At 36.0% G+C, this 24276-nt stretch overlaps 1 protein-coding gene across 1 annotated transcript in view; it reads left to right on the forward strand.

Annotated features, from left to right (window-relative positions):
* Nucleotides 1–22952, forward strand: part of LOC110442962 (mitogen-activated protein kinase kinase kinase 2-like) — an 81618-nt gene extending 58666 nt beyond the window's left edge. Inside the window, exons 4-16 of the mRNA XM_021486856.1 lie at nt 10–59; nt 5933–6038; nt 6812–7000; nt 8237–8347; nt 13305–13311; nt 13925–14003; nt 14715–14791; nt 15163–15474; nt 16656–16804; nt 17352–17477; nt 19116–19245; nt 20624–20798; nt 21600–22952. Coding sequence (XP_021342531.1) covers nt 10–59; nt 5933–6038; nt 6812–7000; nt 8237–8347; nt 13305–13311; nt 13925–14003; nt 14715–14791; nt 15163–15474; nt 16656–16804; nt 17352–17477; nt 19116–19245; nt 20624–20798; nt 21600–21828 — 1740 coding nt within the window. The 3' untranslated portion in view covers nt 21829–22952. The remainder of the gene's footprint in view (nt 1–9; nt 60–5932; nt 6039–6811; nt 7001–8236; nt 8348–13304; nt 13312–13924; nt 14004–14714; nt 14792–15162; nt 15475–16655; nt 16805–17351; nt 17478–19115; nt 19246–20623; nt 20799–21599) is intronic.
* Nucleotides 22953–24276: the final 1324 nt, after the last annotated feature.

Raw genomic sequence — 24276 nt, forward strand, 5'->3', positions numbered from 1 at the left:
TCATTGCAGAGAAGAGACCAGACTCTGAGGATCAAATTGGAATATAATGGAGAGAAAAGGTGGGAGCAAACACACTTTAAATATAACTTCCTTATCAGATTACTTCTTCTCTCATTACCCTGTGTGTAAGATAGAGCTGTCCGGGGTAAGAAAGGAGGGTAGGAAATCTATCTTACACCCCATTTCACTGACGTGACGTCACAATGGCTCAACAATGACATGATGTCATGAATTTGGAAAAGTCTGATGCTGCAATGCGGAAAAGGCAATGTGATACAGATAAAACCTTTTACTATGTATTGACTGTACAAGTTAGAAATATGAGGGGGGGGGGGGGGGGCATTGGTAGTATGATATAATGATAGGCAGAACATTTCTGGGGGGATGTACATAATCCTCTTTAATGGAGAAACCACTGAGATACTGCACTTTTATTAATATTTCTGGGGGTAATATATTTGCCCTGATCATAAAGGGTGAACTTTTAACTCATTCACCCCTGAAGACACATTTGAACTCTTCCAATTCAATGGTTGGAATATTTCATTATGAAATTTCAGGGGTGAACTCTTCCTGGTATACAGCTTCATCTATCTGTATTGAAAATAAGTTTTTTTTTAAATGATACTGTTATTGATTTATTTTAAGTGAACAGTTATTTTACCCATTGTTGTGGACTTAATTACTAAGATTTTAATTACCTGTATGAACAATGGCCTTTTAAATGTGTTACTTAGATCTTCTGATATATTTGAGTTTGCATTCTACTCTTCACACACTCAAATATATAATATATCTCAGAATATGCTACATAAAAAAATAAACTGTCAGCATTATATTTAATGCATTATACATAAAAGTCACCTGTCTTTACTTTAAAATTATCTCTAAAAAAATATGCTTGGCAAAAACAATCTTCTCAGTGTAAGTTGATCAGTGGCATTGTTCATTAGAGATTCTATTTAGGATGAGTGGAAGTCCAAGTATTATGTTCTGGAAATCTTACACTCAAATTGTCAGTTTTGTTTTCAGATATATCTGATTTCAACTTGGCATATAACATATACTTCTGATTTCTCCACTGTTGTAAAGGAGGAATGATGGGTGGGAGAGGTTGGTCGTGGTCCGAGATGGTACGAGAGGCAAAAGACGGCACAAGGATTTAGGGTTCGAGGGGAAAGGCTGAAAGGGGATAGATGTACTTATTATAAAAACTGGGTTTTTCAATGATAAATGTGATACATTACAAATCTGACGTCATCAACTCTTCTGGAGGGTGTCTGTAATTGGGGCTTGACCTTGTTTCAAGTCTGAAGGTCATCAGACAAATTTGGAAAATTCTCGAACAACTTGAAATGTTGAAGTATGTAGTAGGAGTAATAATCTATAAATAGAAATGGGCAGTGCCAAATGGACTTAGACGAAACATAGAAAAGGAAATAACTCACATGTCTCCTTCAGTTTTCCTCTGTCTGTCAACTTTGTGTAAAATATACTAAAATAAATACTAAAGTTTGAAAAGCAATTTTCTGTTAGATATTTATTGTTGTGATTACCAAATTTGTTGTAACAGTTATCTATAATACTGAACAATATTTATTACACATTGGAGACAAACTAAGATGTATTTCATAGCTGACTGAGCTTTTAATATGTGTTCGTCCCTGCTATTTATATTTGTAGTCCCGCGTAAGCTTCCTCGGGTTTCAAGTAGAACAGTTTATGATGAGAATATACTCTTAGACGAACTACAAAAGTATTAGTAATTTCTCAAGTACAATTAAACAGCTAAAAAATGTATTTGAAGTACTTTTCTTCAATGTCCTTTAGTAGTTTGATTGTTTACCCTTGAAGAACTCCCCCACATGTCTATACAAAGATGGACGGGGCGTCAGCGGACGGTGGCTGTAAAGTGGATTTACGTTCTGTCAACCTCACCTGTGAATAACAAAAGCGTGCATTTTAATGACTTTCATAAACGTCCCCTGCATATGATTTGGTAATCAGGGATTCTACAAGAGGTTTGATCTATCTTGTAATGTAACTGATACTTTATCTTAATCTTATGAAGAAAAGATCTGGAACCCATCAGCCTGACCTGTTGGTGCACTGTCAACAATTTAAGAAAAAAAAAAAGTGGTCTATATAAAGATGAATTTGATTTAGTGTCAATTACCTCATGACCACTAGTCTTTTATGTCGATGCAAGTTTATGCCCTTGCCATTTTTAGCTCGCCTGTCTGAAGGGCAAGTGAGCTTATGTCATGGTGCGGCGTCCGTCGTCCGTCAACTTTTCCTTTAAACAACTTCTTCTGAAGAAGGGAAAGGCCTAGAGTCCGAAAAATCAAAAGGCATAAAATTTTAATATTTGAAGAACGATGGCCAAAAAGCATAAAATCTTATAATAATATTTGACAGGTAGTTTCAACAGATGGAGCCGACAAAGTTCGTGTGTGACAAATTTGTAGTACAATATAATATTTAATGAGAATATTTGCTATGACTGCTTAAATATTCAGGTGAGCGATACAGGCCCTCTGGGCCTCTTGTTTTTGAGGCAGTCCTGTCCTCACAGACGGTTTCAAGTCTTGTCTGCTGTCTAGGGATTCATACAAGTCGAATTGGAGAAACTTTTATTATTGAAAACACTGGGATTTCTGGGAAAATTCTAAGACTGATGAAGTAAAAAGTGATCCCCTTTTCATGCTTTTGTAGGTGTGACCATTTGTTGGCCCTAATGACCTATCCTGTGTTGGTAGGCCGTTAGGCAGTAATAATAATAATTGTAGGTGTGGGGTACATTTGATTACGACAAACCATAGTACTTTAGCAGCTACATCTCAGTGATAATTAGTTCTGTTATGCTAAACCAGTGAGCTTAGGATTAGCTGAAAGAGTTTTAAAATTTATACTGTCATTAGATTACCACATTCTGATACTTTAGTTATATTCCTTGCCATATACGGTATTGTCTGAATTTTGTCTTAGTATATAAAAGATTTTCAATTTTTGAGTTTTCTGGAGGTGTTTTTACAGAACAAGGAATAAAATTCAAACAGCCCTTTTAAAATTAAAATAAAATACAAAAGTGGACAAATTTAGTTTTGATATAGTAGAGAAGGATAATTTATAAAAAGCGTTGGCTATGAGTATCTTCCGTACTAACAAATATTGTAAAGGTGTAAATCGCCTTTCTCATGCATCCATATTCATACATTAAGAAAATTAATAAATTTAAAAAATAAATTTATGACGTTTGCACAGAGGAATGTATGCAACCACGAAGATACAAATTTAAATGATACAAAAAAATCAATAATAACCAATATGTACTGAAGAAATCTTTAAGAATTTTATGGGGAATAAGCGTGATCAAGAATTCGGTGGATGTCGGTGACTTTACGTTAAAAATTAAAAAGAAACAACTTTGGAATTTTGTATAAATACGAGTTGTGAGCTGTAGATAAGACACACATTGCTATAACACGGTAACATCTTAGACCGCTACAATACAGATGTGTGTGCAGGCCCTACAGTGGTGACAGGAATGTAGCAGCCAGTGCACATCAATTGTCACTGTGTGGGTGGTTGGTAGTGATCGGCTGTTGACGAGTCTGTATCGAGGTCATGTTGAGGAATAACTTGGTTACTAAGGCTCTTCAGACATTCCCGGAACTACTTAACACCCTGTCAAATAAAACATAAAAGTTGAGGGAAATTTTCTCAAGTTTCTTGATTTAAAAAAAAGTAATCCCTCAGATCTATCGACAAAACCCTTAAAGCGTCATTTTAGTATTAGGAGTGGAATGGTCCTATAACATGAACTATGTCATACAGTTATATAGTTTTTAGGGAAGTACAATTCTATAAGACCAATGCTCTGGGCTAGAAGATCTAGATGCCATGTTGGGGCTATCAAAAATGTTCAATCAAATATGAGGTCAGCCTAGTAGAACATTGTCTCCTCAAAAATCCCCATTGTGGCCTAGTACTCTAACCCTTTCACCCCTGCAGACTGTTGTGGACTTCTCCAGATCAATGTACAGCCGAGTCTACTATAGTTACATGGGGTTGAAAGGGCTAAATATTTAGAAGTACACCCCTAATCATAAACCTATAATAAAGTTGGTACCATGATTTATCGACCTGAAATTGTGAACATGTTCCTGAAGCAGGACCTAAACCCTGAAATTATACAGTTATTGACTTATATATAAAGGGCTTATTACATGGGTTTATCAACCTTTGATGGGAGAGAGCACTCCATGCTAATGAATACCAGTAAACGTAGCACTGCAGTAAAAATAATATTCCATTATAGCCTTTAGCTGAGGTCGATACCTAGATTTACCGATTGACCGAAGTCAAAGGCTACAATTGTTTTATTATTTTCAAAACAGCAATGTTATCAATCTGGAACAAAAATCACAGCAAAAATCAACGGAAGCAGGACGATGCGTACGTTTGGAGACTTGTCATAATTATATTTTTAGACACACTCAGTCCTTCAACAAAAAGCATTTGCTCTTAGTCAATATCGTTTTTTATTGGTGGACACATGATGCACTCCTGGCCAATCACTTGTTGGGAACAATATGAAAAAATAATAACTACACTTATAATGTTGAATATTTGTATAAAAATTGAATGAGGTCAATTTTGATGTTGTGAATAAAATTTTGTGCAAGTGGGTAAAAGAATAGCAAAACAGTGTAATGCTTACATTTTGCAGAGATATCTAGTTAAGCTATAACCAGACTATCTCTGTTTAGGTTATTTTCTTGACTTAGAAAAAATATACGTATGGCTTTGACTTTGTATATTTTTATGGTAAAACTTTTGGTTTTAAGAAGGAATGCCACTGTTTATTGGTCAGATACATTTCTTATAACCTCTCAAGGGTTGACAATCATTATATTGACAAATATGTGTCAAGCCTTGACAACAATGACTGAAGATGTCCGGCCACGGTGAATAGACATCTATATATAGCTAATAACCACTGCTCATCTTGCGGAGATATATATAGCAGCTTTCAAATTCACAGTTTCAGTGTTCGTTGTTTATTCCTAAGGTGTACTTTAACTACTACAGAGAATATATATACCTATGTACTTTGTCGACTGTTACAAGTTTTGAATGGTTCTATAAATATCTTAAAGTAAGAATGACATCACATTTTCTAGATCAGTAAAGCATGACAGAAATTGCTTTCCCTTCCATTAATCTAGTTAAGTTGTAGTTCTGTTTCAGGGTCCCAGTACGTTCAGTGCTGTTCGTTTTACGTAGTTGTGCTCAGCCTTATTAATTAACTCATTCACCCCTGAAGTTTCATAATGAACTTTTCCAATCTTTAAATTGGAAGAGTTCAAATGTGTCTTTAGGGGTGAATGAGTTGATCACAGAGATGTGTCTTGTAAAGTATATGTCTGTTTGAAAATTTTATGATGTTTCTATCAACTCTTGCGTACAGAAAAAATAAAGTTTTTCTAATTAAAAAAGAAGTGGTATGAATATGAGTTCATTTTAAAGATGAATGCTACACTGGACCTTCTCTGGTTTTCATTCCAAAAGAGTTCCAAACTAATAAACTTTACAAAATATATTTTTGTAAATATTGATTTGGATTTGGTTAAACAATTTTTGGCACTTGAACAGGTACATGCAATGCACACCTTAGTAGCTAAGGAGTAATTAATCATAAATGACACAATACCAATTAAGGGTTTTAGGGGAGATAACTCTAACACAAATAACACGTATACTATTTATATAAACTATATAATTATGTTGTGGAGTCATGAACAGTTTACTACGTCAGATTATTTTTCTTTTTTCAGTTTGAGACCGAGAGGGTAACACATTAAAATATTATTTGCCTTTGTAGAACTTTCTACTTCTTTTTATAAATGAAACCTTCTCTGTCTTTTAGGAGTATTTACATGAACCGTCCGGTGACGTACGACAACCTCCGATGTAAGGTGCGGGAGATGCATAACATGGATATGAACATGTTCTTCACACAGGCTAATGGAGAGGTAAGTTTGTCAATTAGACACAGAGATGTTCCTCACACAGGCCAATGGAGAGGTATGTTTGTCCATCAGACAAAGAGATGTTCTTCACACAGGCTAATGGAAAGGTATGTTTGTCCATCAGACACAGAGATGTTCCTCACACAGGCCTATGGAGAGGTATGTTTGTCCATCAGACACAGAGATGTTCTTCACACAGGCCAATGGAGAGGTATGTTTGTCCATCAGACACAAGAGATGTTCTTCACACAGGCCAATGGAGAGGTAAGTTTGTCCATCAGACACAGAGATGCTCTTCACACAGGCCAATGGAGAGGTAAGTTTGTCCATCAGACACAGAAATGTTCTCCACACAGAGATGTTCTCCATACAGGCCAATGGGGAGGTAAGTTTGTCCATCAGACATGGAGATATTCTTCACACAGGCCAATGAGGAGGTAAGTTGTAATTCAGACATGGAGATGTTCTTTATAAAGGCCAATTGGGAGGTAAGTTTTGCTGTAGCACATGGGAGATTTGTAAGCTTTGAACATCTTACATTTGATAGCCACTGTATATGCATACAAAAAGACTAAGAAAAAATAACAATGTTGACACAAATCTAAAGTTTTCATTCAAGTGCCATATAAAAATTACTCAATTTTAGCATGTAACCTTGACCATGCATTCTTAGTTAATATGAATGTCATCTGAAAATGACAGATCAAAATTAGCACCTTAGCCTTACTGCCAGCCAATATAGAGGTTACAATAGTCCCATATTGATAATTCTGTAGATGAGAGTACCAATCCAGAAACAGACGGATCTAGAGACTGCCATTAACTTAGTGGACCAGAACAACAAGATCACCAGTCTTCGTATTTTCCTTACCATACCTGCGTCATCTGACGGTCGTGACGGTCGTGACACTGTGTCCTCCAGACACGGACCACCCTCTGTCGCTGACAGTGCCTACGGCTCACAGGTATATATAGCCCTTCAAAATTCCTTAATTTCCCTTTCTTTTTTGATATGTTATATGGCTTAGATGAATTTTATATCATGGTAGAATTTCTTTTGTTGTGATTGGGGTACATAAGTATAATACTTCGTTCAGTTTTGATATCTACCAATGTTTCGCTACCAGTTTTGATATCTACCAATGTTTCGCTATCAGTTTTGATATCTACTAATTTTTCATTATCAGTTTTGATATCTACTGATGTTTCATTATCAGTTTTGATAATGAAACATTAGTAGATATCAAAACTGATAATGCAACATTAGTAGATATCAAAACTGATAGCGTAACATTGGTAGATATCAGTTTTGATATCTACCAATGTTTCGCTATCAGTTTTGATATCTACCAATGTTTTTATATCAGTTTTGATATCTACTAATGTTTCATTATCAGTTTTGATATCTACTAATGTTTCATTATCAGTTTTGATATCTACCAATGTTACGCTATCAGTTTTGATATCTACCAATGTTTTGCTATCAGTTTTGATATCTACCAATGTTTCGCTATCAGTTTTGATATCTACCAATGTTTTGCTATCAGTTTTGCTATCTACCAATGTTTCGCTATCAGTTTTGATATTTACCAATGTTTCGCTATCAGTTTAGATATCTACCAATGTTTCGCTATCAGTTTTGATACCTACCAATGTTTCGCTATCAGTTTTGATATCTACCAATGTTTCACTATCAGTTTTGATATCTACCAATGTTTCGCTATCAGTTTTGATGTCTACCAATGTTTCGCTATCAGTTTTGATGTTTACCAATGTTTCGCTACCAGTTTTTATATCTACCAATGTTTTGCTATCAGTTTTGATATCTACCAATGTTTTGCTAGCAGTTTTGATATCTACCAATGTTTCGCTATCAGTTTTGATATCTAACAATGTTTCGCTATCAGTTGTGATATCTACCAATGTTTTGCTATCAGTTTTGTTATCTACCAATGTTTCGCTATAAGTTTTGATATCTACCAATGTCTCGCTATCAGTTTTGATATTTACCAATGTTTTGCTATCAGGTTTGATATCTACCAATGTTTCTCTATCAGTTTTGATATCTACCAATGTTGCGCTATCAGTTTTGATATCTACCAATGTTTCGCTATCAGTTTTGATATCTACCAATGTTTCGCTAGCAGTTTTCATATCTACCAATGTTTCGCTATCAGTTTTGATGTTTTTTTCTGCTGCAGTCATACCGAGAGTCTCCTAGTCCACCGCCGGGGTCGTTACCTCACAATTATAACCACAGTGTCTCGTGTGGTTCCATACACAGCGAAGGCGAGTTTATTCCTGAGGATGAGGTCAGTACCTTTGTTTATCGGCTCAATACCTGCTAGCAATCTGTGCTCATATTACAACACAATACCTGCTCGATATCTTTTCAACTTTTTGCTCACTCGCAGTTGCCTCTAACAAACACTTATCTGTATCTTCTTAAAATCTTCACACAACATTCCCTTAACAATTTTTTAGGGTTCTCCTATGTTTCCTAATTTTCTGTTTACCACCTTGGCTCCATGTAAACATGCAATATCTGTTCATGCCCTAGCAATCACTGCTCCATGTTGTCTTATCACTGCTGGTTGACAGCTAGATATCTCTACTCAATGTTCCTTCAACAATATCTGTCAGTGTAAGCTTACAATCTCTGTCAGTGTAAGCTTACAATCTCTGTGAGTGTAAGCTTACAATCTCTGTCAGTGTAAGCTTACAATCTCTGTCAGTGTAAGCTTACAATCTCTGTCAATGTAAGCTTAAACTGACAGATTTACATGGTAACTTACAATCTCTGTTAGTGTAAGCTTACAATCTCTGTCGATGTAAACTTACAATCTGTCAGTGTAAGCTAACAATCTCTGTCAATGTAAACTTACAATCTCTGTTAGTGTAAGCTTACAGTCTCTTTCAATGTAAGCTTACAATTTCTGTGAGTGTAAGCTTACAATATCTGTCAGTGTAAACTTAAAATCTCTGTCAATGTAAGCTTACAATTTCTGTGAGTGTAAGCTTGCAATATCTGTCAGTGTAAACTTATAACCTCTTTCAATGTAAGCTTACAATTTCTGTGAGTGTAAGCTTACAATATCTGTCCGTGTAAACTTAAAATCTCTGTCAATGTAAGCTTACAGTATCTGTCAGTGTAAGTTTACAATCTCTGTGAGTGTTAGCTTACAATCTCTGTCAGTGTAAGCTTACAATCTCTGTCAGTGTAAGCATAAAATCTCTGTCGGTGTAAGATTACAATATTTGTCAGTGTTAGTTTACAATCTCTGTCAGTGTAAGCTTACAATATTTGTCAGTGTTAGTTTACAATCTCTGTGAGTGTTAGTTTACAATCTGTCAGTGTAAGCTTACAATCTCCAACATTGACAACTTACAATCTCTGTTCAGTGTAAAATTGCAATATCTAAACACAATCCTAACAAAAGGCATTTCACAACAAGCTTGTGTCCTTGGGTAAACATTTTTTATCTTGGCCCATTTAATTTCCTTATATTTTTATAGATAATTGGTTTATATCGCCAGGATCACACATTTAGGTTTATTTATGATGCGTTCGTGTAGAATGTACCAAACGTCGTTATCTACGCTACAGGGAGGAGGTAAAGAAAATAGAATAACATCTAAAATTGGATTCAGATAAACACAACTGTGACTGGATTTAGATCTTCTGGGGGAAAAAAGAGGTGAAATTTGTATTGATGAAAAAATTCAGGTAGAAATTCTTTTGTTATTGGTCATGTGTGAAAATGAGTGTACTTGAAAGTGTCTAAAATTCAACCATGCATGACAATCATAGACCACTAATGTAATTCTGTGTTAGGTAAAATTGTACTGAAGCCTACCTGGACGCAATGTTTATCAAATTGTGAAATTAAATGACATATTTGTATAATGAACAAACTGGCACTTAAGGATTGAATTCTGTTTTGTTGAGGTTTATGGGGTATAAACCTCAATGGGTCTTGAGACAAATTTTATGAACTGCGAAGCAGTTCATTTTGAATTTGTCTCAAGACCCATTGAGGTTCATACCACATAAAGCTCAACAAAATGGGATTCCAGCCTTATATTTACATTCAGAGTGATATTGATATTTGTTTGGATAATTTCTAAAATATCGCTCTTGTGCGATACGGAAGGTGCTAACACCACGGAAGGTATCAAAACTTATGACGTCATAACTCTCTTTGAGACGTCGTCCTGGTAAGATGATTAAGCAAATTAAGATGTAAATTATATTTTGAATTCAATTGAATACTTCTGACAAAAAATAGATAAAATTAAAACAATCTAAGAACGGAACTACTTCCCGCGTTCCGCGGAATAACGGAGTAATCAGGTTGATAATATGTTGATGTATTCATACGCCAACTGAAAAGTTCATTGAAAAATAACCTTTAAAATGTTAAGTAGGTATATTGAGTCCAAGTTCAGTAGAAATGTAAATATAAAAAATTGAATTTAAAATAGTATTAAAAAAAGACTTAGAAGGATAAACATCTATACAACTGGGGTGTGACATTGAAAACAAATTTGATAAAAATGAAGATTGTATTAATAATTACGAAAAGTACTATGATCCATTGGTAAATATAAACTTTATTTGGGGTCGAACCCAGGACCCTCCGAACTCTTGACGGACGCTTAATCAATTGATCTACCTGGCCAATGATTGACCCAGTCTAGTTCCACTACATGATAAAACATGTCACATTTATATGGAGATGGCCCGATCGAAATATGATTCACTATCTTTTGTTATTTCATTAAATAGAACAGCCATCTGCCGTTGAGAATCATTGATATGCAACATAACCATTGTGGAGTTTCAATGATGACAAGTATGGCATTTAAAGTGTGTGTCAAATAGTGTTGACACACACTTTAAATGAATTTAGTTCATTTATGTAATTCATTGCTGGGAGAATGTAAATATTTACACGCTGAATGTTTTAAACCATTGCTGTTATAGACTTGTAGCACGCATCGTTAATTACTTACAGCGGGACATAACGACCTCCCTGGCTTCATTATATCAGCCAGCACTAGCAGCGTATTAAAGTCGTCACACAATTTGTTTAAAACATTCATTATCTATATTTACATTTAAATAGAGTATCCACGCTTTATTCAATTATTTCACGCTCCTAACCTCAGTCTGTGATGCTCCTGGAACAGTTAAGCCTGCAGTGTTGTTACAATCAAATCAATTACATAACAAAAAATGGTCACATGACCAAAAGGTGTTATTAACGTAGGAATTGGTTATTAAAATTAAGCTTTTTAAATTAAATTTATTTTTCTGCTTGTAACCAGCATCACCATTAGAATATAAAAGATGTCATAAAAGATAAAATGATCAAAGAAGCTCTGGTATTCATAGCAGATATGAATGCCTTATAGCTTTGGTAAAGTCATATAGCAGTATTCCCTTGCAATATAATACAATATGTATAAAATTGAGTCATGATTATGATGTCAGCGATTGGGCAACGACACTTCTAGTTCTTCAAGTCTGTGTTGTTGTTTTGGAGATTTATTCAGTGGCAATGCTGCGAGATGTGTATATAACACCAAGTTTAATTTCACTTTGACCTACTTCACACACACGTTGCTCATGATACGGTCGTGAAAGGTCCATGTTTAGCACTCTAAAGCATTCAGGTGTGCCCAAGTATAAACCAGCCTGGTATGTTTTATTCATATTAAAATGAAGTAAACATTTAGACCTTTCATCCGTAATACATATTTTTGAAAAGGATGTTGATAAAAATAGTTTTATGTATATTTTGTAGGTAGCATAAATACATATAATTAGCAGCTCAAGTTTATATATGTACATAAAATATATATGTTACAGTGTTAATATTTTACAGTATTTAGCTGAAACTGTTTGGAAAATGTTTGACAAACAGTCACAGTTTTAAAGTACAAACTGAAAACATTTCGAATGTAAATTTTAATTACCCACATGTACATGTTAAATTCTGTAAATCCAAGCAATAGTAAAACCGTTGTAATCTGAGTTATTTTTGTTATGTGCATAACATTGATGTAGAGACCTATACTCAATGTAGTTGCTTTATTCTTTATCAATATTTGAGTACAGTCCAAAGACTATGAGTTGCTGTTCGTATTATAATGAAATACAGTACAATGCAATAGAGTTACTGTCCTAACATATAATCAGCTTCACCAAAATACAGTCAAACCTGCCTTAGAAACCATCTTTATCAACAGACCAGCTGTGTTAAAAGACCACGTTTATAAATCCTCTAGCAGTATTTTTTAATGCTAACTAAACCTGTATTACTGATCCCCGTAGCACAGCCAAACACTGTAACAAAGTGTGGGAAACTTTTTGTCCGGCACGACTATTGCTTTGATAAATAAAATTGGAAAAGAAAAAAATAATACCCTGCCGGACATATTTCAAGAAATATTTAAGATGACATGAAATATAATCAACATCAGTGTTCTGGGTGGGAAAAAATGAGTGGGGCTAGACCGGATTCAAACCCTGTACTTCAGACTGCTAATTATAATCTATGGCTCTAACCGATTGAGCTACCTGGTCAATGAAGTATCGTGGCCCAACTGTGCTACAGTTACATCCAAACATAAGTAAAAGGGAGGTTACTGTGTATGAAAACCTACAGTGCAGTGGCACATGTCACCGTAACCCTTTCACCACTGTAGACCATAATGAACCCCTCCATATCAATGCATGGTAGAGTCTACTAAAGTTATATAGGGGTGAAAGGGTTAAGAGACCTCCTGCAATGGGAGACCAGCTCTCTGCCTTCTAACTGTGTGTTCAGATTTGACTACACTATGTACATTGCAGTGTAATATAGTTCAAACCAATACATCATTGAAGTACTATTCTACAATACATTACTTCCCAACACTGGTCTCTTAATATAGGTTTAACTGGCCATACAATACAACTAGGTGCCATACAATACAACTAGGTGCCATACAATACAATACAATACAATAGGAAACATGTTAATAAATTTTCAGAAAAATGGGGGCATTTAAAAGATTGCTAATGAAGGTGGTATTAGGTTGGATGACAGATGAAACAGTGGACACAGTGGAGAGGTTTTACCTTATGGAGACTCAATTTCTGTTGCAAGAATTGATAACATGAATTATTCAGGGATTAATTCCCTGAATCAAAAGTTTCCTGCCGCAGTTCCATTATTGTACATGAATTATAAATATTTATTGGAACTTTTTATTTTTCAGTCTATGGGTGTGTATCACAGCCCTGAAGGCTCCCTCACTCACTCCGATAGTCACACATGACTGGACAGTAGTTACCTGAGCAGTCAGAAAGTATCACACATGTAGTTACCTGAGCAGTCAGAAAGTATCACACCGATAGGACCCTCACTCACTCCGAGAGTCACACATCACTGGTCAGTAGTTACCTGAGCAGTCAGTAAGTATCACAGACCTGAATGCTCCCTCACTCACTCCGAGAGTCACACATCACTGGTCAGTAGTTACCTGAGCAATCAGTAAGCATCACACCTGTAGTTACCTGAGCAATCAGAAAGTATCACACCTGTAGTTACCTGAGCAATCAGTAAGTAGCACACCTGTAGTTACCTGAGCAATCAGTAAGTATCACACCGATAGGTACCTGAGCAATCAGTAAGTATCACACCGATAGGTCCCTCACTCACTCCGATAGTCACACAACATTGGACAGTAGTTACCTGAGCAATCAGTAAGTATCACACCTGTAGTTACCTGAGCGATCAGTAAGTATCACATCTGTAGTTACCTGAGCAATCAGTAAGTATCACACCTGCAGTTACCTGAGCAATCAGTAAGTATCACACCGATAGGTACCTGAGCAGTCAGTAAGTATCACACAGATAGGTCCCTCACTCACTCCGATAGTCACACATCACTGAACAGTAGTTACCTGAGCAATCAGTAAGTATCACACCTGTAGTTACCTGAGCAATCAGTAAGTATCACACCTGTAGGTTCCATCACTGTAATAGTAATGCTTTACTTTTCATTGAAATCATAATAATTGTTTTCTATTGTCACTAACCAAAAGTAATCAAACAAAAATTGCTATTATTTTTCCAACAGTTGATTGTTGACATTATTAATTTATTATATATCTGATGGAAAAAGTAAGACACTTTGTCTTGTGTTACTCTCTGTCACTTTGTCTTATGTTTCTTTCTGTCACTTTGTCTAATGTTTCTCTCTGTCACTTTGTCTAATGTTTCTTTCTGTCACTTTGTCTAACGGTTCTCTCTGTCACTTTGTCTAGTGTTTCTCTGTCACTTTGTCTAATGGTTCTCTCTGTCACTTTGTCTAATGTTTCTCTCTGTCACTTTGTCTAGTGTTTCTCTGTCACTTTGTCTAATGGTTCTCTCTGTCACTTTGTCTAGTGTTTCTCTGTCACTTTGTCTAATGGCTCTCTGTCACTTTGTCAAATATCTCTGTCACTTTGTCTAATGTTTCTCTCTGTCACTTTGTCTAACGGTTCTCTCTGTCACTTTGTCTAGTGTTTCTCTGTCACTTTGTCTAATGGTTCTCTCTGTCACTTTGTCTTGTGTTTCTCTCTGTCACTTTGTCTAATGGTTCTCTGTCACTTTGTCTAATGTTTCTTTCTGTCCTGTTTTACAGAGGCGATACGTATCCGTTCAGGATGCGATCACATTCCAGACGAAGTATTTCATCCGATTCATTTAAAGATGACCGTGGTAAGTACAGAAATTTATGTATTTAATTTTGATGATAAAATGTAGCTTTAACAAAGAAAAGTATACCTTGAGGGATTTTTACGAAATTTATTGGAGATGAAATAAACAAAATATAATCAACAAACATGTTCTGCGGGTGGTACAGGGATTCAAACCCTGGTCTTCAGATTTATATACCAACTCTGTAACCAATTGAGCTACCTGGACAAGGGAAACATACCAGCCACATTGTGCTACAGTTATATTCAAATGGACGTTAAGGGGAGGTTACTGTATATAGAAAAAAAATGGCAGTGCAGTGGGACAGGGATTCGTTAATGAACTTAAATTATAATTTCTTTTAGTTCAAAATTATTTTTCAATGATTTCAGGATCTGACTACAAACCTGTCAAGTCTGGGACGTTTCCGCGAGGATTTGATGTTTCCCACGCACCTGACCTCGATGGCAGGATGACCTTCCCAAGGTCAGGGAATATGTCAGGTCGACGGCCGGACATAGGTTCCAGTAATTTTCAGAGTCGGTCCACAATTTCCCGGGGGAGTGAAGGAACACTAAGCACAAGTAGCAGTAGTAGTGGCCTCCCCCCTGATCCAGACATGGACTCACCCGAAGGGAGACTCAAACGGGGGAACGACTTGGATAGTCCCATACATAATTATTCAGATTTAACATTTTCAAAGTGTAAGTTATAATAATTTCACTTAAATACTACATGGTGCAAAAACCTATTGCAATTGTATTCTCAAAATAGTGAAAGTTGTTTGAACAAAATCTTCACCATGTTGATAAAAGGACATGAATATATTCTTAATACATTATTATTGCGATTTGTTGTAACCATATTTTACTGTTATTTTCTTTCAAACCATTATAATTTTACTCGAAGAATGAAAACAATCTGTAAATATTTCCATTGAATCAACGAACATGTGATTTTTATAGACAAATTATTAACAGAAAGAAAGAAACACTTAGAGAATAAATAATTTTTAACTATAGACAAATTTCTCTAAGACATGTTTGACTGTAGACATAGACAGGTGGCAAATTTTAGACAAGTAGTAAATATACAGTGTTTAACGCTATAATTTTGCCACCTGTCTCAGGGTTGCCAACTCTCGCGGTTGAGACAAAATCTCACGCTTAGACGTCCTTACTCACCCTGAAACATGTCTCAGGCCACGTCGGCCATGAATCTCATGCATTCGAAAATATTCTTCCCTAGACAAGGGTTCTCTCATGCATATGTTACTATATAGAAAGGTTTCTCTAAATCCTATAAGACTATATGAGAGGTGGCTAAATCCTATAAGACTATATGGGAGGTCGCTAAATCCTTTAAGAGTATATCAGAGGTCTCTAAATCCTATAAGACTACATGGGAGATCGCTAAATCCTTTAAGACTATATGGGAGGTGGCTAAATCCTATAAGACTACATGGGAGGTCGCTAAATCCTATAAGACTTTTTGGGAGATCGCTAAATCCTATAAGACTATATGGGAGGTCTCTAAATCCTATAAGACTATATGGGAGATCGCTAAATCCTTTAAGACTATATGGGAGGTCTCTAAATCCTATAAGACTACATGGGAGATCGCTAAATCCTTTAAGACTATATGGGAGGTGGCTAAATCCTATAAGACTTTTTGGGAGATCGCTAAATCCTATAAGACTATATGGGAGGTCGCTAAATCCTATAAGACTTTTTGGGAGATCGCTAAATCCTATAAGACTATATGGGAGGTCGCTAAATCCTTTAAGACTTTTTGGGAGATCGCTAAATCCTATAAGACTATATGGGAGGTCGCTAAAGCAGTTTTACTGGTTCGATGATTACAGTGCCATGTTGTATTTTTGTAGCTCCTCGAGCACCAAGTAACTGGAAAAAAGGTCACCGGTTAGGGTCAGGGTCGTTTGGAGAGGTATTTGTGTGTTACGACAAAGACTCTGGCCGGGAGCTGGCTGTCAAACAAGTCAACTTAAACCAGATGAATGCTGAGACCTCGAAAGTAAGTCGGTATCCCTGGTCGGCCGTGACCATCTGTTGGTTTACGTTTTAATGAGATGGCTGGATGCCATTCTAGCTGTTGATTGATTTTACTTTGTGATTTTTACAGACTTTAATGTACATTATACAATAATTTGGGAAATAATTTGCCTGAAGTAGGTTTTCTTACTATAAAAGATAAAAGATAATAACAGCTCTGAGCTGATTTGCTTGTTCATTGAAAACAATCTTTCTCAATGAAAATTTTTTAAATTTCAGTTCTGCTTTATTGTAGCGTTTCTGATGTCATTATCGCTTAAAAAATACCAATGATTTTACGTTGTTGACACAGACTCCATGGCTACCTGTCATTGGTCGCGATATGCAATGTTCAATGTCATTAATCTCATAGGACTTTCGGTTCATAAGTTGCAAATACAACAAAAATAGGTACAATCTTCATTGTCATGTATGTGTTAGTGATGTTTATGTCTGATTTTAATCATTTGTATGTTTCTAATATTAACGTCATCACTGTCATCTAAACACTCAACGTGTCTGTTTTGTAGGAGGTGCGAGCATTGGAAAACGAGATCCAGTTATTACGCAATTTCCAACACGAGCGGATCGTGTCCTACTTCGGCTGTCATCAGGATCATAGCATACTTTCTATCTTCATGGAGTACATGCCCGGAGTAAGTGCAGAAATCCTAGCTGAAAGGGGCAAATTTTGACAGTTGTTTTAAACCCCAGACACATACCATACAAGTGGAAATTCTTACCATATGTGTGGAAAATTTGTGTAGTGTGTTCTGATCATGGTGTGGAAATTACTGTATGCAGGGACATTTTTGCCATAGTTTAATTCTTTAGCCTTTTTTGACCTCCATTATGAGGGCGAGTTTTTCATAACAGCAAATAAGGGAAGGCAACATAATATACATAATAATTTTATGTGAAGGGCAAAAATTAACTTTGTGGGAGAAGGGCCTAGCAAGTTGGTAATTGGTTCTGATGTCTTATATTCTGTATATCCTAAATGGAATAATCCTAAAGAACATTGCATTATTTGTTTACTGTACATGGGGAAATGTTCCTGGTGGTTTGGCCCCTGAACAAATTCATCTAGATAGTGGATATAGCACACATCAAACTTTATTATTTGGATTGGTTAAGTGGTAAACATTTCGGCCTTCCACGCAGGCGGCCGGGGTTCGATCCCTGAAGTCGTCGCACGCATGGAATATCAGAGAAAGTGTTTTTCTCCTGCCCACACAACTCCAACAACCCAGGTGGAGTATAATATGGTCTGAGGTGGATGTTGCGATATCTGTGATGTAACATTCAAGTGAGGTGGCACTATAAAAGATGCCATTGGAAGCACAGTCCCACTACAACAGAACACAATACATCTCCAGCACACACGCAGGCATACACACATAGGGAGATATTAGCCAGGTGGCATAGGACTTGTAGCCTGATAAGGCAGCTCCTGCGAATTCCTCAAAAATTGTATATCCTAATTGTATTATTTGTACATCTATGTACTGTAAAGCGCTTTAGAGTGGCTTATGTTAGCTAGATAGGGCGCTATATCAAATGTTGTATATTATTATTATTTATATAGTAACTCCTCTGTGAAGACAAAGTTTACATCTGGCTAACATTACAGTGGATGGTAAACATTTGGCATGTTGATAATGCCCTAGGATACAGTTTTCTTTTTAAAAGATAATTTTCTTTAGTGTAAGAAAATATATAGAAAAGAATTACTACTGTACATCAAGAAACTTTCGTTCAGTCAGATATTTGCCGGTAAAATCCATGTTTGTCCAGTGGTACATGTAATTACTATGTCGGTAAAATCCATGTTTGTCCAGCGGTACATGTAATTACTATGCCGGTAAAATCCGTGTTTGTCCAGTGGTACATGTAATTACTGTGCCGGTAAAATCCATGTTTGTCCAGCGGTACATGTAATTACTATGCCGGTAAATTCCATGTTTGTCCAGTGGTACATTTAATTACTATGCCGGTAAAATCCATGTTTGTCCAGTGGTACATGTAATTACTATATACTGCCTGTTGTGTACTAACATTAACTACAATCATAGATTGAAGAAGGAGAAAAAGGTGGAAGTGAAACTTGCATGTCATAATGCATTCCAGGCGTACTTTGTCCTCCTTAATAATTCATGAATGTTACAAAATTTGACTGCAGATATGAAAGGTAATTTAAACAAATGCTGATTTTACTTAACCTGTAAAAATGAAATCATTCATGTACAGAAAAAGAATTAAGCACGGCATAATTTCTTTTTTCTTTTTTTCAGGGTTCAATCAAGGATGAGCTGGCGAAGTACGGCCCATTAACGGAAGGCGTGACGCGGAAATATACACGTCAGATGCTTGAGGGGCTAGCCTTCCTTCATAAAAACGTCATTGTACATAGAGATATCAAAGGTCAGTAGGGAGTTATTACAGGGGGTAAAGGTCAGTAGGGAGTTATTACAGGGTTCAAAGGTCAGTAGGGAATTATTACAGGTATCATAGGTAAGTAGAATATTATTACAGGAGTTGAAGATCGTTAGGGAATTAATTCAGGGGTCAAAGGTCAGTAGAGAATTATTACAGGGATCAAAGGTCAGTATGGACTTATTACTGGTATCAAATGTCAGTAGAGAATTATTACAGGGGTTGAAGATCGGTACGGAATTAATACAGGGGTCAAAGGTCAGTAGAGAATTATTACAGGGATCAAGGTCAGTTACACTGTCTTCTATGATAAGGAATATTTTTGTATGTCTTGGAGCCTTTGAAACCTGATAGTTTCCAGACTTTCATATCAATCTTAACTCATTTGAATTATTTAAATGAATGCACCTTGAATTCTTTATTTATTGTTGTTATAATTTATTGTGATTTGATAAGATAATACAAATAATTGCATTGTATGAGAATGATAACTGAAGATGATAAAAATATCTGTTGTACACTGTGTCGTGTCATAGTATCACATTGAGCCAGAATGTTACATCAGATACCAGGTATTTCTGTGTATTTCTGTGTTTCTTTGTATTTCTGTGTGTTTCTGTATTTCTGTGTGTTTCTGTATGTTTCTGTGTGTTTCAGTGTGTTTCTGTGTGTTTCAGGGTATTTCTGTGTGTTTCTGTATTTCTGTGTGTTTCTGTGTGTTTCAGGGTATTTCTGTGTGTTTCTGTGTATTTCTGTGTGTTTCAGGGTATTTCTGTGTATTTCTGTGTGTTTCAGGGTATTTCTGTGTATTTCTGTGTGTTTCAGGGTATTTCTGTGTGTTTCTGTGTATTTCTGTGTATTTCTGTGTGTTTCAGGGTATTTCTGTGTATTTCTGTGTGTTTCTGTGTGTTTCTGTGTGTTTCTGTGTATTTCTGTGTGTTTCTGTGTGTTTCTGTGTATTTCTGTGTGTTTCAGGGTATTTCTGTGTGTTTCTGTGTGTTTCTGTGTATTTCTGTGTATTTCTGTGTGTTTCTGTGTATTTCTGTGTGTTTCTGTGTGTTTCAGGGGATTTTTGTGTATTTCTGTGTATTTCTGTGAGTTTCTGTGTATTTCTGTGTGTTTCAGGGTATTTCTGTGTGTTTCAGGGTATTTTTGTGTATTTCTGTGTGTTTCTGTGTATTTCTGTGTGTTTCTGTGTATTTCTGTGTGTTTCTGTGTGTTTAGACAAGAAGACTATATGGTGGGTCAAAAGACTAAAACAAATCAGCATTAACATTTCATAGACCTTTTTATCACACTCATTGAAACAAAACTTAATCAACTTTGATAAATTTGTTCATGTTTGGAATCATTTGTGATTTTGTAGCTGCCAACGTATTACGAGATTTACAAGGAAATATCAAACTAGCGGACTTCGGGGCCAGTAAGAGACTCCACACCATTTGTAGTGCTACCGGTTTTAAGTCGTTTGTGGGAACACCCCACTATATGGCACCGGAGGTGATCAACGGTGAAGGCTACGGCCGCAAGGCTGACGTGTGGTACGTATTGTACATCATATCTGATGACAAAAGACATGAGCATGATGATTGGACAGTTTTTCCTTTAACCAAAATTTTGTTGGGTTTTGTTCGGCAAAAGGGTTGTACTTCAGATATTTTGAAGAAAGTCTTGCATAAGTTGAACATACCTCCAGTTCACAAAACAAACCCTTTTGAACTTTTCATTGTTTCAATAAACTGTATTTTTCCATTAGGCTTTTTCATGTTCTCATTAATAGGGATAGGCTTCCACTTACATTGGCAAAACTTAGATATTTGAAAGATATAAAGACTTATTTTACTGGTTATATTTCTAGTAACAAAGTTCTGAATTTCCTTTTAATATTTCCACCAGCAAAAGAAAATTCTCATGATAATGAAAACAGTTTTGGACATAGGCTTAGCCCGTGATCAAAAGCTTTCATGAAGCTAACAATTAAAAAAAAAATATCCATGTAAATACATTTAAGGAGTCACTATTTGGTCATTCATCACTTTTCACACTGATGTTTTAGTTCATTTGATTGATAAAACAGTAGCCTAATATATTGTTCTCTTATGTCTTTATTATTTAAATCAAGGCAAGCAGTTAACCCTGCAACCCCTTTATTTGAAAATAGACTAGTCCTATAGAATGTAAGGAAACAGATATTGGCCTTTGAAAATTTATAACCAAAAGGGATGGGATTTTGAAGTTTATCAAATGCAGGCAGATTACTATATATTCTGTGCTAACATACCTGTGATACAGTATAAAGTGCTGCTTGATCCTTATCTTTCTCACATGTTTATGTTTTCCAGGAGTCTGGGCTGCACAGTGGTAGAAATGATATCGGGAAAACCTCCGTGGTCAGAGTTAGAATCCATGGCCGCCATTTATAAAATCGCCACCGCAGAGCGACCAGAGTTCGAACTTCCTCAAAGATCATCAGAATTTAGTCGCGAGTTTTTACGTTTGACTTTTAGACGAAATCCACTTGAAAGACCAAGTTCGGAAGACTTGTTACGGCATCGCTTTACAGCTGGCTGACGGTCTTGCTCTAGCAACAATTCAGCACTGTCTATCAGGGGCAGGTAACTCCCTCCATAAAACCGGTACATGCCTTAATATCATACGCTTGACCACATCTCTATACCAGCTGAGCTGTGTTTGATCTTCGACTACTTGGATAGGTAGTTTCACTTTCTTCGTCAATAGTCTCAACACCCTGAAATGTGGTCTGCCAATTACTGTCAGCCGCTGTTTGGAAATGAACGCCAAGCCCAGTGATGTCTTTCATTTTATTCAAGAAAGAAGTGCATCATTTCCAGTAAAGTGCCGATGATCCACACATGCAAGAAAGAATCACGTCTCCAAAGTGTTTCTATGTCTCCAGTCTTCAACACTGGAGATAACTCATGTGAATATTCAAGTGGAGTCAGGATTAGGTACCGCATTCTTCTGTGAAGCTGATCACCTCAGATTATAATATAAAATGTGGGAAACTGGAGTTTGTCGAAAAGAATATAAAGATGGAGTCTGATGATATTGATGTCCAAGTCCAAGGAGAACTGACAAGATTTCATCCTGGTGAAGGGAGGAATGGGATGGAAACGTTCCCACGACAAATCCGAGCTCTGACATTGTATAGGCATGTAAGGCAAGAAAGGAATTGTGAGCTCCGACCAAAATGGCTTTGGTGTGACCCTCACATGACCTTGTCGCAGAAAGACATTAGGGTTTAAAGGGTACACGACTCCTGTTGGTCTATAAATACCACAAACGGTATTTGATTCCTGTAAAGTTGTAGACCAGGTGTATTGGAACAAATTGTTGTCCCAGTATTTGAAGGAAATTTTGAGTATGCTTTGTTAAACTACACTATCACATGACCCAGATCTATAGAGACTTTCAATAAGGGAATTTCTGGATTCAGTTTGACAAGGAGTAAGTCAGTTTTCCTAATGATTGCATACATGACAATGTCTGGAACCCTCTCAATGGAATTTGTCCCTCTGAGCGAAGTCCAAGAGAGTCAGCACTGAAAAGTCCTAAGTTTGAAGGTTAATGTTTAGAAATGCTTTAGAACCAACTTAAACTTACCATTAAAATTTCCTGATTTTAAATTAAAACGCTGAATGTTTAGGTTGTTTTTTCTTCCATAATTTTTTTTTTTTTTTTTTTTTTTTTTTTTTTCCCCCAAAATTTTTTTTTTTTTTTTTTTTTTTTTTATTCTGCCCAGCAAGTTTTTATATGTAAAACACACTTTAAACCAAGAAATATTTGTATGTGTTAAATATGATTGTTGATGAGGGTTTCTAGGTTGGGGTGTCCAGGGTTCAACCTATATGTGAAGGTTTATCTCCGATAAGGACTCTGAATCCTTGGAAATTTACTTCAATTAGTTTATGAGGTTAGATTTGGTATTTAACTTATAACTTAAGGATAACCTCAAACTTACCACTAAAAAATAATTGATTTTAAAATAAAACAATGTTTAACATTTTTCTTAGTTCATGTTACAGTTGATCGTGAATTCCATCTAAAAAAATAGGTGATTACGTTTTAAAGAGCTATATATCTGGGTCATGTTGATTTAAAGTTTGCAGTATTAAACTATTCCTACAAGTATTATATTGCGATGAACAGTGAACTGGTCACTCACCGACGGGTCAGGTCCAGTGAACTGGTCACTCACCGACGGGTCAGCTCTCACAGGTACAGTGTAGCAATGGTCTCGGGTCGTCACGATTCATTTCCTTCTTATGTTTACAGGTAAAAATCAAATGTGCAAGTTTTTTTTCAAATACTGCAGTTACCTAACAGTGTCTTAACAACTACACATTAGTTTGTGTATAAAATCTATTGATAATTGTAGACGTTGGGTCTAGGGCAGGTTTTCCGTCACGGTACAGCATTACAGGTTACAAAGCTGTTAATGTCTGCAGTAACTTATTTTCCAGATTAACTTAATGAGGACATCACTGATAATAGGTGTAATCCTGCCAGAAAAGTGGACTTAGTTACAGAGACTTCTTTTCACGTTTCTTCTCAATGTGAATATCCTACAAAGTGTTGGTTATAAACAACTTTTTTCGGGAAACTTGAATTAGCTATCAACTCTTAACACAACTTTATGCAAAATAGATATTTCTTACAATACAAGTAACATACAGTACCTGTAATTGTAATGCTAGCGAAAAGAAATGAAGTTTTGTAGGTTCCAGAAATCAGATTTAAGTAATCCTTTAGCAGGTAAATGCAATTAAATACAGGTAAAATATATTTACATAATTTACCTAATATGATATTGAGAAGATGGTCATTATGTACATTTGATTTTTCCTACTGAATATGAATTTGAATTTACCTAAGACCCATTACTTACCTGTAGTTAGCTAACGAGTTTACCTGAGACCCATTACTTACCTGTAGTTAGCTAACGAGTTTCGATCATGAGCATCCAGTTTGTTGACTATGCTGTATAAAATGTGATAA

Source organism: Mizuhopecten yessoensis, unplaced genomic scaffold, assembly GCF_002113885.1.
Source record: "Mizuhopecten yessoensis strain PY_sf001 unplaced genomic scaffold, ASM211388v2 scaffold716315, whole genome shotgun sequence".
Taxonomy (NCBI): Eukaryota; Metazoa; Mollusca; class Bivalvia; order Pectinida; family Pectinidae; genus Mizuhopecten; species Mizuhopecten yessoensis.